This window comes from Bombina bombina, chromosome 6 (genome assembly GCF_027579735.1).
Source record: "Bombina bombina isolate aBomBom1 chromosome 6, aBomBom1.pri, whole genome shotgun sequence".
In the NCBI taxonomy this organism is placed as follows: Eukaryota; Metazoa; Chordata; class Amphibia; order Anura; family Bombinatoridae; genus Bombina; species Bombina bombina.
The window spans coordinates 632,055,169-632,071,033 of NC_069504.1; the positions used below are offsets into that span (position 1 = coordinate 632,055,169).

Here is a 15,865-nt window from a genome sequence, read left to right on the forward strand (position 1 = left end):
AGAGTACCTTATCCTGTCTTTATTACTCTTCCGAAAGCTTGTCATCTTATAAATGTATAGTTAGTCCAATAACAAAGTATCATTGCCCAATGCAATACTTTTTTTTATTTTGATATCTAAATAAAAAAAAGTATTGCATTGGGCAATGATACTTTGTTATTGGACTAACTATACATTTATAAGATGACAAGCTTTCGGAAGAGTGTCTTCCTTTTTCAAGTCTTGCTTCAGACTTGAAAAAGGAAGACACTCTTCCGAAAGCTTGTCATCTTATAAATGTATAGTTAGTCCAATAAAAAACTATCATTGCTCAATGCAATACTCTTGTTATTTTGATATATATATATATATATATATATATATATATTATATATATATATATATATATATATATATATGCCAAAGTATAAGAGTACAGTATACGCACTCCATATAATCTGTAATGTCAGCCAATCTGAAAGGAAGCTTCTTGGTATGTGTAATACAGCCAAACTGGAAAAGAAGGAAAACTCCAATAAAGACAGGATAAGGTACTCTGTATACAAACAAATAGTAACTTACTCCATTAAAATCCAAATTCCAGCGATGTCACAGCAAAGAAACAGCCAAAAACACTGTGGTGTCGAAAAAAATGAACAAAGCTTTTAATATTTAGCTCATCTCAACGCGTTTCAACAATAAAACGTCTTTCTCAAAAGCAAATAAAAACAGATGAAGATTGCAATATTCATCTGTTTTTATTTGCTTTTGAGAAAGACGTTTGGCTGTATTACGCATACCAAGAAGCTTCCTTTCAGATTGGTTGACATTACAGATTTTATGGAGTGAGTATACTGCACTCTTATACTTTAGCATATGTATGTATATATATATATATATATATATATATATACGTCAAGCCTTTTTCCTCTGTTAGAAGAGATACCTACAGATCTGAAGTGATCTTTCAGGACCTGTGCCATCTACATTTAAAAATATTCTCTCCATATTATAGAAGTAGAAAATCAGGTAGAAGAAGAGGCACTCACATGTCTTAATTTCCAATATTTACAACTTCATTACAACGAAAGACACTGAAACCTGTGGATACGGTCTTGACAAAGGTCCCTGCGAGGACCAAAATGTTGACTGACTGATGTAATCATATGATGGATATTTTGCAGAAATAAAGTTGGAAATATTGGAAATTAAGATCTGTGAGTGCCTCTACTTGATTGTCTCTCTCTCGTTCTCTCTCTCTCCCTCTCTCACTCACTTTCTCTCTCTCTATTTCTCTCTCTCTCTCTCTCTCACATATATATGTGTGTGTGTGTAAATAAAGTATTTATATACACACATACATACATACTGTATATTCATACATACATACATGAGTGATTATAGCAAATAACTGATACATACTTACTGAACTCTCACTCTATATATTCAGCTTACCCTAATTATGTCGGTCTGTCTGTCTCTCTGTCCGTCTCTCTGCCAGTGCCAACTATAAGTAATGAAGGTGCTATACATGCTGATTGTGAAGTCATTTGCCTCTTATAATTGATAATGTAATATAAATCAGTAGCAGAAGGGAAGGCAAATTATGCAAAAATTAATTATAAATATTTATTTTTGATTTATTAAAATGCATTTTTCTTTTAATAAAAATGTATTAGCATGTATGCTTGTGTGTGTTTACAGAAAAAACAAAACAAATAAGACATAAAATTACTTACAATTCATGAAGTTCCAAGGTTTTAAAAAGTTGCCATGATAAAGTTGTTAGACGGTTTCCAGAAAGATTTCTGCAAAAATAAAAATAAAAAAAAAACAATTAAAATGTTATAATTTTTTTATATTTTCCACTATTGCTTACATGCATAATAAATTCAGCCCACAGAATAAATCATGGATTCATTTTAAAATATTTAATTAAAGGGACATGAAACTCAAAATGTTTCTTCATGATTTAAATAGAGCATGAATATTTAAACAACTTTCCAATTTACTTCTATTATCAAATCCTTCAAAAGTATCAAATTATTTATCTCCAAAAATCCCCTTATATCACTATTTTCTATAGAAAAGCATTATATACATTTTACTAAAGGATTATGATTAACCCCTTAATTCATTCTCTTTCTATCCTTTGTTGAAGGAGTAGCAATACACTACTGGGAGCTAGCTGAACACATCAGGTGAGCCAATGACAAGAGGCATATATATGCAACGACCAATCAGCATCTTACTCCCAGTAGTGCATTGCTGCTCCTGAGTCTACCCAGGTATTGTTTTCAACTAATGATGCAAAGAGAGCAGAACAAATGAGATAGTTAAATTAAAAAGGAAAGTTGTTTAAAATTGAATGCGCTATCTGAATCACATTTTTTTTACTTTACTGTCCCTATAAGCATAGTGAAAAAACTTTGCAATACACTTTATTTATTTTGCCTGCTTTTTTTTTAATTTCCATCTCAATCTTATAGTTTTTATGATAAACAATATTCAAGAGGCTATTCAAGAAGTGTGCCCCTGGACTGCAACATTACAAACTTTTTGGAAACTTTAAAATTATTTTAATACATTTTCATATAGATTTTTTTTTTAAATTGCAGTAATTAAATTCAGATCTTTACAAATGGATGTATTTTCCGTTAACATTATCAGATTCTACATTTGTCAAAGATCTAATGGGTGAATGAATGGTTAAGTGTAGTATTTTTGTATTATAACTTTGTTTCATATCTGAGATATAGACCAGTGTACATCTCTGGTTCTTACATCAGCTACTACAAGGATATCAGTAACTATTCTTTTAAACTCCGTCTAGTAATCCAGTAAGATATGCTGATAACACAGAAATATAATTTAGCAAAAATCACACTATAAACAAATTAAGAAATTAATAATTTGATCCCAAAATTTATTTTGGGATCAAAAATGTAATATTCTGAGTCACAAATTCTAATTGTTTTGCCTTCATTGGCTTTTTCCAGCACACTGAAGATGTGCCTGAATTCACCAACAGTGGGCCAGATTATAAGTGGCGCACTAATTTTATTTTTTGCTCACGCAAACTTCGCTAGACGTAAGCTTTTAATGTGGGAGGGTAAGCACGCATATTACAATTTAAATGCTAAAGTTTGCGTGCAAGCAAAACCCGATGCACGCTATCTTCAGGACTTCGGATATCGCGACCGTATTAACTTATGTTCCCAATAGTCTTCAATGGAGAGCATTTTAAAAAACTAAACTAAAACTTATCGCTTGCACGCTAACCAAACATGCATTAGACCAACAGCGAAAGTTCCAAAGTACGTTCCAAAGGGCAGAGGGAAAAAAATTGCATAAAATTGCATAAATGTAGAAGTACAGTTACACTCATATAAACGACGTCTGATAAAAATTATATATACAGTATATACAGTACATACAGTACATATACATGTCTTAATATGTGTATGCATATATATATGTATATATGTGTGTGCAGATGTATTTAAATATTTGTGTTTTACTATATATATATATATATATATATATATATATATATATATATATATATATGCTGTACATATTTCACTTACAGGATAATGCACTTTTTTATTGTATATATATATATATATATATATATATATATATATATATATATATATATAATACACACCTATACTGTATAACTATTACTATATACTGTATATATAAATATAACTATTTTACATTAACAGTATCAAATATACATAGAAATATATATTCGATAATACAAAGTACATTACTTTCTATGTGAAGTATATAGGTATCTAAAATATGCATAACTCGCATGGCATTCGCAATTTAGGACTAACGCAGTTGGGTTAGTGCACATGAAGAATTGCTATCTTTAATGGTCGTTATTTAAATATTAAATATAAACTATTGTTCTGTATGTAAAGAACATTGAATGTGAAATATTTATAATTCATGCCAGGTTTTAATGCACTTGAATAAACATCAGGTTAGCACGAATATGGGTGTTAGGTTATTTTTCAGTTTGCACGCTGAAACGTTTTTTTTAATATTTATTATAAATGATTTGTCTGAAATGAATTATTCAGTGCTGCACAAGTCTACTAGTCATGTTCCTCTCTGGATACCCTGCAGCATGTGTAAGTCATATATGTCCAGGTTAACATGGCTGAGGTGGTAACTAGGTATGGGCGAATGTGATTAAAGTGCTAATCGATTGGTAGAACGAATAATCCTGTGGACATTCATTTTGATAAGAACGTAAATCTATTAAAATTTGGTAATCAAATGTTATTTGTGGTTTTCAAATGTTACTTTAATTTTTTAATGTTCATAATAAGATCAAATATCCACATTCAAAATTTCTAATGTAACGTTCAATTTAACAAATAATATTCAAATGTTCGTTAGTTCATGTGGTACTAAATTTTGAAAATTGATACATAAAAAAAATTGCATAATTTGAATATTATATTTAAAAAGAGCATTAGAAATATTATTCCAAATATATTTATTCAATTTTTTCTATTTTGAATATTGCATAATTTGATTCAAATTATGCAATATTCAAATTAAAAAAATTTGAATCAAATATTACATTTAAAGATAGCATTAAAAATACTATTACATTAAATAAATGTTAGAATGTTGTTCACACATTCAAAATTCTAAACAAACAAATGTGTTAAAATTTCTTTAATTTATTGAATGTTGCAAAACATTTGCCCATCCATAGTGACAACCCTAGTTTCACCTGTAATTAATAAGCACAGGAAATTAATATTTTAATTGCGTTTTATAGGGTCAGTTAGACAAATTAACAAGTACAATGGCAATTTCTACATGTTTTTTGGAAATTTTCAACTTCAAACGTTAGGGGAAATAATATAATATAATAATTTTGAGTAAAACACACATCTACCTATACTTCACAAATTCATTTACAATTTAATTTAACGTACATTATCAGTCATATAGCTGAAACTGTAGATATAAAACATCGATAAAAAGAGTAAGATTAGCATATGCTTGCAAATGCACCTGGCGAAACTGTAAAAATAAAAAAATCACTAGACTAGAGAATTGCCTCCAGAATAAAGTTAAACTTAAATTTTTTTCACAAAGTCACTTCATAACAGTGTCATTTTCGATAGTTATGTAATCACTTAAAAAAAAAAATTGAAACATTAAAAACAGTCAAAGAATGCTAAGTATTGTGCTATGGAACTTAAAGGGACATGAAACACAATTTTTTTCTTTCATAATTTAGAAACAGTGTGACATTTTAAACAACTTTCTAATTTACTTCTATTAGCTAATTTGCTTCGTTCTCTTGATATCCGTTGCTGAAAAGCATATCTAGATAGGCTCAGAAGCTGCTGATTGGTGGCTTCACATAGATGCCTCGTGTGATTGGCTCACCCATGTGCACTGTTATTTCTATAACAAAGGATATCTAATGAACGAAGCAAATTAGATAAAATAAGTAAATTGGAATGTTGTTTAAAATTGTATTCTCTATCTGATTCATGAAAGAAAAAAATTGGGTTTAATGTCCCTTTAAAGGGACATTAAACCCAAATATTTTCTTTCATGACTCACATAGATAATACAATTTTAAACCACATTTCAATTTATTTTTATTATCGAATTTGCTTTATTCTTTAGATATAGTTTGTTGAAGAAATAGCAATGCACATGGGTGAGCCAATCATCAATGTGCAGCAACCAATCAGCAGCTACTAAGCCTATCTAGATATGCTTTTCAGCAAAGGATATCAAGAAAAGGAAGCAAATTAGATAATAGAAGTAAATTAGAAAGTTATTTAAATTTGCATGTTCTTTCTAAATCATGGGGGGATTGGGTTTTATGTCCCTTTAACTCTAATACTACATACAAAATAAATAGTTTTGCAGCTTTTCAGTTCTTATCAATAGTATTTCTGAATTCCCAAGATCATTTGAGAAATTGTGACCGTCTAAATGTGGGCATTACAGTTGTGCATATTTTCCACTCACTGCTTTCACATCTTTAAGAATTGCATTCCAAATTCCTAAGAAAAGAACACAATTATCTTATTCAGCAGTTTGTTGACTTTAAAATACAAGCAATACAAGCTATGGGCTCCATGTACTAAGCAGCGGATGCTGCTTTGGAGCCCTTGCAAGTTCTATTTCTGCTTCTTACCCTCTCTCCACCATTGCATTTGTTATTATTTGAAATGAATATGCCCTTGTATTTCTAACTGGATAAAGTATAATTTCTGACATATTTTAATGCGTGCACTGGTTTAGACTTTTTTTTTTTTTTTTTTTTTTCCTATTCAGCAGGGCGAAAATATTAGTGTAGACTAACGCTAACAATACATAATGCAAATAAAGCAGATATTTTAGTAACATAGAGAAAAGATGTATGTGAGTAAAACAATGACATGCAGCTAAAATGGGGAAGCTATTTATTAGGTCTCTCAAGTTATAATGGCCTAGATCCTGGTTTCTCAACAGCCGGGCCGTGTCCTAGTACTGGGCCGTGACAGCCCTGCTGGTGGGCCACGACCTGACATACCCCCACTGCGCACACTCTGACGTGCCCACACATAAGAAATACCCAGCAGGCCTGTCAGAGTTCCATTACACATGTGCCGTGGGCATGTAGTGGCAGATAAAAATATATTTTTATATATATATATATATATATATATATATACATATATATATATATATATATATATACACACACACACACACTACCGGGCCCTGGACATGTCAATCTAAAATTTACCATGCCTTGAAGTCACTTGGGTTGAGAACCCCTGACCTAGATTACAAGGGCAACACAAAAATATTATTGCTATTAAGCGTTAACTTTGCTCAAGTTAAATCAATAGTGATTCTATTCTTGCGCTCATATTACAAGTTGAAAGTAAAAAGCTATATATATGAGTCTAATAATTTATTTTAATATGTTTTACAGAGGATGTTCAGAGGAGGGAACCCATGAATGCTCCTCTGGACAGTAGCCCCTCCAGTGAACCAAATACTGTACGCGGCCCCTGGACATACGAGAGTCAGTAATGCTGCTGAACTCATACTCCTCATGGTTGTCAACAAAGAATGGATGGGGATGAGGCAAAACAGTGGTAAACCTATAACAAACCAATGGTTTCAAGAGGGAGACATTAAAAAGAATTGGAGATGCACATTGCAGGAGGAAGGTCAAGAGCGTAGGCCACAGGATTGACCCATTGGAGTATTTGAAAAGGACCAACATAAAGGGGAGCCAGTTTATTGGAAGACACACAAATGTTCAAGTTGTGGGAGGACAGCCAAACTCTCTCACCAACCTGGTAGGAAGGTGCGGGCAGACGCCTACGATCAGCCTGGAACTTTTGGCACTGCATAGAATGATGAAGGCAATCCTGAATCTGCACACACGTGGAACAAACTTGCCGGAGATGCTCCACCAAAAATACCCTGAGACATGAATGAATTGGGCAACAAGGATGGTTGAAACCCATAATTCGCCATGAACGGGGATAACTTGGAGGAAGCTTTAATAGCACTATTACGAGTAAAATCTGCCCAAGGTAACAGTTCAGACCAATTATTGTGGTGATCTGAAACATAGTAATGGATGAACTGTTCCAGAGCTTCATTAGACTGTTCCGCAGCCCCATTGGATTGAGGGTGATATGCCGAGGAGAAGGAAAGTTGGATCCCCATTTGAGCACAAAAGGAATGCCAAAATCTGGAGACAAACTGGCTACCCCAGTCCGACACTATCTCCTTGGGTAACCCATGTAAACGGAAGACCTCCCGGGCAAAAACTGAAGCAAGCTCCTGAGCGGTAGGCAACTTCTTCAAGGTAATGCAATGTGACATTTTAGAAAAATGGTCAACCACCATAAGAATAACAGTATTGCCATTGGAAACAGGGAGCTCAACAATGAAGTCTATGGAAAGATGTGTCCAAGGATGCTCACCATTAGCAATTGGTTGAAGAAGACCCACAGGAAGACGTCGAGGAGTCTTATTCTGTGCACAAACTGAGCAGGAGGCAATATATGCAGCAACATCAGAATGAAGAGCTGGCCACCAGAATTGTCGAGTAACAGACAAAATCATTTGGTTCTTGCCTGGGTGACCTGCAGCTTTAGAATAGTGGTAAGTGTGCAAAAGTTTAGTTCGAAGATTCTCAGGAACAAAACACATACCACTAGGTTTCTCAGGAGGTGCATTGGTTTGTGCAGCCAGGATCTCCTCCCCCAAGGGAGAAGTCAAATTAGTACGTATGGTAGCCAAAATATGGTAAGGAGGTATAACTGGAGTAGGTACAGACTCCTCCTTGGACAGAGGTGAAAATTGTTGAGAGAGGGCATCAGTCCTAACATTCTTACTACCAGGCAGGTAGGAACCAAGACAAAAATAGCACCCATCTGGCCTGTCGGGCGACAAACGTTTTGCTTCAGATAGATAAGTTAAATTCTTTTGGTCAGTAAGAATGAGCACTGGCACGCTAGTACCCTCAAGAAGATGCCTCCATTCCTTGAATGCCAAAATTATGGCCAGTAATTCCCTGTCGCCAATTTCATAATTGCACTCCGCTGGAGACAATTTCTTAAAGAAGAAACCACACGGATGCAAGGAACCGTCAGGCGTAGGACATTGAGACAAGAGGGCACCTACTCCAGTCTCAGATGCATCGATCTCAAGAATGAAAGGCAGGACAGGGTTAGGATGAGCCAGAACTGGAGCAACAGCAAAGGCAGTCTTAAGACTATCAAAGTCCTTAATGGCAGTAGGTGACCAATGGAGTGGATCATTGGTCACCTATCATGTCTGTAATAGGTTTGACCAAGGAAGAAAAGTTTTTAATAAACTTTCTATAGTAATTGGCGAACCCCAAAAAACATTGAATAGACCGAAGACCAACTGGGCGAGGCCACTGCAGAACTGCAGATAACTTGTCAGGATCCATGGAGAACCCTTCAACAGAGATAACATAACCTAGGAAGGTTACTTGAGTCTGATGGAACTCACATTTCTCAAGTTTACAAAACAGGCCATTCTCACGTAGTCTCTGAAGAACCCGTGTAACATCAGAACGAGATGAGCCTCAAGTATGGGTGAGTGCATGAGGATGTCGTCTAAGTACACCACAACACACTGTTGGAACATATCTCGTAGGACATCATTAATAAATTCCTGGAAAACAGCAGGAGCATTACATAGGCCAAAGGGCATTACAAGATACTCATAATGCCCGCTCCTGGTGTTAAATGCTGTTTTCCATTTGTGGCTCTCCTTGATCCTAACGAGATTGTACGCTCCTCTCAAATCAAGTTTAGTAAAGACCGTAGCTCCCTTGAGGCAGTCAAAGAGTTCCGTAATGAGCGGAATAGGGTAAGCATTCTTAATGGCAAGACGATTAAGACCCCTATAATCGATGCATGGTCTTAACTCGCCACCCTTTTTCTTCACAAAGAAGAAGCCAGCCCCTGCAGGAGAGCAGGATTTGCAGATGATCCCCCATGACAGAGAATCGGCAACATACTCCTCCAAAGCACTATTCTCTGTAACAGACAGAGGGTAAACCCAGCCCCGAAGAGGAATGGCTCAGGGTTGCAGGTCTATGGCACAATCGTAAGACCGGTGAGGAGGCAACGTACCGGCATGCACCTTGTCAAAAACGTCTAGGAAATCTCGGTACTCGTATGGCAATTGAGATACCGAAGACATGCACAAGACTTTAACTGATTTACGAAGACAAGTGGAAATACATTGCGGAGACCACAACAAAATTTCTGACCTGCGCCAGTCGAGACTGGGATTGTGCTTTTGGAGCCAGGGATAACCCAGAACAACCGGAAAATGCGGAAAGTTTATCACCTGGAACTGGAGGGTTTTAAAAAGGATAGCCCCAACAGCCATGGATAATGGAGAAGTTTTATGAGTAACAAGTGCGGGCTGAAGGGGCCTGCCATCAATGGCCTCAATAGCAAGTGGAACAGACTGAGGCAAAACAGGAATGGAGTGCTTTGATACAAAAGCACTGTCAATTAAATAGCCCGCAGCACCGGAGTCAACAAGAGCCTGGGTGACTATGGAGGAGTCCACCCAGGAAAGGACAACCGTGACAAAAGGTTTCTCCTTTAGCGGTTCTGGGGATGAGGATAAACCACCCAAGGTCTACCCCCAACAGGACCTTAGGTGTGAACGTTTCCCGGCCGTGTAGGACAAGACTTTAAAAGGTGGCCCTGTAACCCACAATAGCAGCAGAGTCCATTCCTCCTCCTAAAGGCCCTCTCCGCTGCGGAGAGACACGCAAATCCCAAATGTATCGGCTCAGCAGTACCTGGTGACTCGGCACCAGGAGGCATGGAAGGAGAGGGAGGCATGGGTGGGAACGAACACGTAGGAGACAATAGAACAGGAGGCTTCTGCAAGCGCTCCTTGAAAGAGGGCCTCTCACTTAGTCTGATGTCAATTAGGATAAAAATGACACCAATTCCTCAAGATCTTCTGGTAAATCTCTGCCAGCAACTTTGTCTTTAATCCCATCAGAGAGCCCATGAAAGAAGGCGGCAACAAGGGCTTCATTGTTCCATCCTACCTCTGTGGCAAGCGTACGGAACCAATGGCATACTGAGCAACAGATCTTGTACCTTGCTGAATGGACATGTGTCGTTTAGCAGCAGAGGAGGAGCGAGCCAGAACATCAAATACCCTTTGAAAGGAGGCCACAAATTCTGGGTAATTTGAAATCACAGGTTTATTAGTTTCCCAGAAGGAATTAGTCGAGGCAAGATCTGTGTCGGAGAGTAACGAGATGAGAAATTCCACCTTAGCTCTGTCAGAGGGAAACGCCTGAGGTAACATCTCAAAGTAAATGCCCACCTGGTACAAAAACCCTCTGCACTGATTAGGATCGCCTCCATATTGCTGAGGTAGAGGTGCAGAACTGGACATGCTCCTGGTAGGACTAGGTGCAGCAGCGGAAACAGGAGCAGCCATAACTTGCGGGACACTTTGGTCCAAATGTGCAGTGTGAGTCAGCAGGGTTTTCAGGGCTAGTGCAAAATGATCCAAGCGGTGATCCTGTTCATCCATCCTGGAAATTATGGCAGGTAAAGGTGCATTATTAGTGCCATCAGGATTCATGGCCCTTGTGTAATGTCAGGGTGCCAGGAATCAGACTGAGATGAGAAGTGCAAAAATAATCACACCTTTATTAATAGAAAAAAATAATAAAAAAGTCCACAAGTCAAATAACAAGCCAGGAATCAAAACCATAGCTGGTAGTCAGACGAGCCAAGTCAGGAGCCAAAGTGAATAGTCAGACGAGCCGAGTCAGGAGCCAAAGCGAGTAGTCAGACAAGCCAGAATCAGGAACAAGGAGAACAGCAGAGTCAGGCACAAGCCAGGGATCAGGAACTAGGAGGGACGTCAGACAGCCAGGTAATACACAGGAGATCTCACAAACAGGTCTGAGACAACGCAAGGGCAAAGCATACTAAACAGAAGCCCTTTAAAAAAATAAGTGAGGACATCACAATTCTGAGACTACATCCTGTCTCACACAGATGATGTACACCAGTTTGGCCATAAAAGGAAGTGCAGGAAATGAGCAGCATCACACAGTATGTACCAGAGTAGCAAGAGAGGTGAGTAAAATGGCTGCCAGCAGCACATGGCAAACAAAGCAGGGGAAAAACCCTGACAGTAGCCTTAAAACCTTTTTAGCGCTGTTATTTGTTGTGCTTGAGCGCACCACAAAACATTCAGCTTGTAATATGAGCAATGTTTAGCTTGATTATTATAACCATTGAATGTATAGGGAGCCCTAAAGGGATGACAACCACACTAAACATTCTCTGGTAATTCTTTTTTACCATTGACTGTAATACAATGTTGTGCTCTAATCCCAGCGTGTTCCAGCAACATTCATTGCGCACCCTGCGCTAACAATAGCAACCCACTAAGTAATCTAAGTCTATTTGTGTAAAAATCATTATTAAAGAGCAAACTATGCCACATTTGAGAGAATATATATTATTTGGAATGCTGTTCTGTGGCATGTATGCAGGGTGGAAATGTTATTAAAAAAAACAGTATGTGTAAAATTAGCTGTGGTAATTGACACAATTGTGCAATTTTCTTTTCTGTTTATCTTTTCTTAGCCGTATACTTATACAACCATAAGCTTATACTTCTTTAAAAACATATTCATATTTGCAAATATGTAACATCTCACTCTGGGCCCCATTTATCAATTGGTGTGCAGACAAGTTTGCCAGCTAGGGATCTGGTCCACCCACGCTTGTGCAGAACAGGCAGAAGAAGAGCTGCACCGGGTTCCCACATTTATTATTGCACAAACAACTGCTTTTGCCAAGCTGCCCCCTGTAGTCACATGACCAATTTGTGTGGGAGCTTGACCTGTCAATCATCCAGAAAACTACTTCTTTTTAACTTACAGTTAACAGGCTTGCATGTGTGAGCCCACACCATAAGTGCTCCAAAGTTGTACCTACTACTTGATAAATGGAGCCCAGAGTCTCGCATACCATTTCATAAACAAGAATACACCTTCACATACATATATTTAGCCACATAAGTATATTCTCATATGTATCAAAATATAACTATTATTGTATTCCAAAATACACTTACAATATTACCCCCCATGTATTAATGGATGGGCAAACAAGGTTCCCAACTTGGTAAATGTAACCCGTCTGTCCATTTTAACAACAAATGGGCAGGAAATACTGTTTGTTCACTGCCCATATATTTTAACAAACAAACATTAGCTTGTACAAGGCTCCCCCACTCTTGCGCAACCAATGGTGCAAGAGAATGCCAATCACCCTGAACAAGAGAGGGATTTATATCTGCAACCTCAGTAGTGTTGGAGAGGTTTGCATCTTGCTGTAAGCAGGCCTACAAGGGCTTCAAAGCTGCATCTGCTTTGTGTAGCTTTATTTCCTTTTTTTGTGGGGGAAAATCAACAATCAATATAGAACCTTGATAGTTATGATCTGTTTATGCAAAATATTTAATTATTTTTAAACAAAATATCAATAAAACAATCTACCTTTTTATCCTCAGTTTTTTCCTTCTGTGATAAATAATGACGGTGAGTGTTTAAAGTGTCTAAACACTTTGGGTCAGATTAAAAGTGGAGCTGTATTTATCACTCCCGCTCTCACGCTAACTCCGCTAGAAGTAAGCTTTTTCCGCTAACCGGGTAGTGCTTGTATAACAAATTTTTGCTTGCTTGCTAACCCAATGCACATAAAAAAAGATCTTAGAATATTGCATATTCTGTCATAGAAGTCAATGGAGCAAAAAAAGTGGAAAAAATCTCTACTCTCTACTCACTCACAAACCCGACATGAAAATATAAATATATCTCACATTCCAATGTTCTTCACATAGAATAATATGTTTTATTTATTCATAAATACATATTTCTACATATATCTGATGGTATTTCAGTACAATATATATATATATATATATATATATATATATATATATATATATATACAGTATATGTGTGTAGATATATATATATATATATATATATTAATATCTATTTATGAATACATATAACATATTATGCTATTGGCAGAACATTGGGATGTGACATACTTACAGTAAATACACAGTAAAGGACTCCAATGCACACACATACATATATATATATATATATATATATATATATATATATATACAATATATATATATATATATATATATATTATATATATATGCATATGTGTATGTGTTTAAATGTGTATATATGTCTGTAAATACATATATACACATATAAATACATAGATACATTTGTACACATATATAGACATATATCTATACATATATATAAATATTAAGATATGTATATGTATGTATTTCTATGTAAAAGCCCTAGCCTACCTTTGTTTCTAAATCCCTTATAATTTTTTGTGCAATATTTTTATAAAAAATATTTTTATTAGCTAGTGTTATTAGTGTAACTGTACATTTCAATGTATTTTTATGTGTTTCATGACCCTTTTTTGTTTTGCAAAACAGTTAACCAGAGTTCTGAGGACGCGTTAATCATTCTTGTGAAAATCGCGATTGCTTTCACGTGCTCGCATTTATTTTCAACTTGTAAATCGAGTGCTAAACCCAACCATCGCAAACACCCATGATAAACCCCTTTTCACTTGAGTGTAACTTTTAGCACACCACTCGTAATCTGGCCCTTAGTTACCTAAATCATACTGATACCTATAGTTAATATTGATGTTTTCAAAAAAGAAATAGAACATAATTGAATGAGTGCTTAAGGGCCTTAAAAATAGGTACAATGAATTTTACATTTAGATCACTTTATTAAGGTCTGGCAGCCATTTTGTAACCTCCAGCCAAAAACTGCATTAACTATGCCAAAAAAGGCAGATGCCACTTCAAAATGCCTGGAAGTGTGATGGCATTTGGTTATGGACATTTTGATTAGAAGTGAAATGCTGCAGGGATGAAGAAATAATTCACATAAAAGAGAAAATTTTAGGAAAATGAATAGTGGATATTAACAATGTAAAGTAAACTGCAAGTTGATATGCATGAATTTAACATACATACGCCTAGATTTAGAGTTTTGCGTTAGAAGGGGTGCGTTAGCTACGCGTGTTTTTTTCCCCCCGCACCTTTTAAACATTGCTGGTATTTAGAGTTCTCAGAAGGGCTGCGTTAGGCTCCAAAAAGGGAGCGTAGAGCATAATTTACCACCACTGCAACTCTCAATACCAGCGTTGCTTACGGACGCGGCCAGCTTAAAAAATGTGCCAGTGCATGATTCCCCCATAGGAAACAATGGGGCAGTTTGAGCTGAAAAAAAACCTAACACCAGCAAAAAAGCAGCGTTCAGCTCCTAACGCAGCCCCATAGTTTCCTATGGGGAAACACTTCCTAAGTCTGCACCTAACACCCTAAAATGTACCCCGAGTCTAAACTCCCCTAACCTTACACTTATTAACCCCTAATCTGCCGCCCCCGCTATCGCTGACCCCTGCATATTATTTTTAACCCCTAATCTGCCGCTCCGTACACCGCCGCAACCTACGTTATCCCTATGTACCCCTAATCTGCTGCCCCTAACACCGCCGACCCATATATTTTATTTATTACCCCCTAATCTGCCCCCCCCAATGTCGTCGCTACCTACCTACACTTATTAACCCCTAATCTGCCAACCGGACCTCACCGCTACTATAATAAATGTATTAACCCCTAATCCGCCTCACTCCCGACTCAAAAACCCTATAATAAATAATATTAACCCCTAACCTGCCCTCCCTAACATCGTCGACACCTAACTTTAAATATTAACCCCTAATCTGCCGACCGGACCCTCGCCGTTACTCTAATAAATGTATTAACCCATAAAGCTAAGTCTAACCCTAACACTAACACCCCCCTAAGTTAAATATAATTTAAATCTAACAAAATAAAATAAATCTTATTAAATAAATTAATCCTATTCAAAGCTAAATACTTACCTGTGAAATAAACCCTAATATAGCTACAATATAAATAATAATTATATTGTAGCTATTTTAGGATTAATATTTATTTTACAGGCAACTTTGTATTTATTTTAACTAGGTACAATAGCTATTAAATAGTTAATAACTATTTAATAGCTACCTAGTTAAAATAATTACAAAATTACCTGTAAAATAAATCCTAACCTAAGTTACAATTAAACCTAACACTACACTATCAATAAATTAATTAAATAAACTACCTAAATAAATCAACTAAACTAAATTACAAAAAAAAACCCTTAAATTACAATAAAAAACAAAAAGAATTTTAAACTAAT

At 36.2% G+C, this 15,865-nt stretch overlaps 1 protein-coding gene across 6 annotated transcripts in view; it reads right to left on the reverse strand.

Moving 5' to 3' along the window:
* Positions 1-15,865, reverse strand: part of NTRK3 (neurotrophic receptor tyrosine kinase 3) — an 809,743-nt gene that overhangs the window by 507,094 nt on the left and 286,784 nt on the right. For all 6 annotated transcript variants that reach the window (XM_053717653.1, XM_053717652.1, XM_053717649.1 and 3 more), the window contains exon 4: positions 1,719-1,787. In XM_053717653.1, coding sequence (XP_053573628.1) covers positions 1,719-1,787 — 69 coding nt within the window. The remainder of the gene's footprint in view (positions 1-1,718; positions 1,788-15,865) is intronic.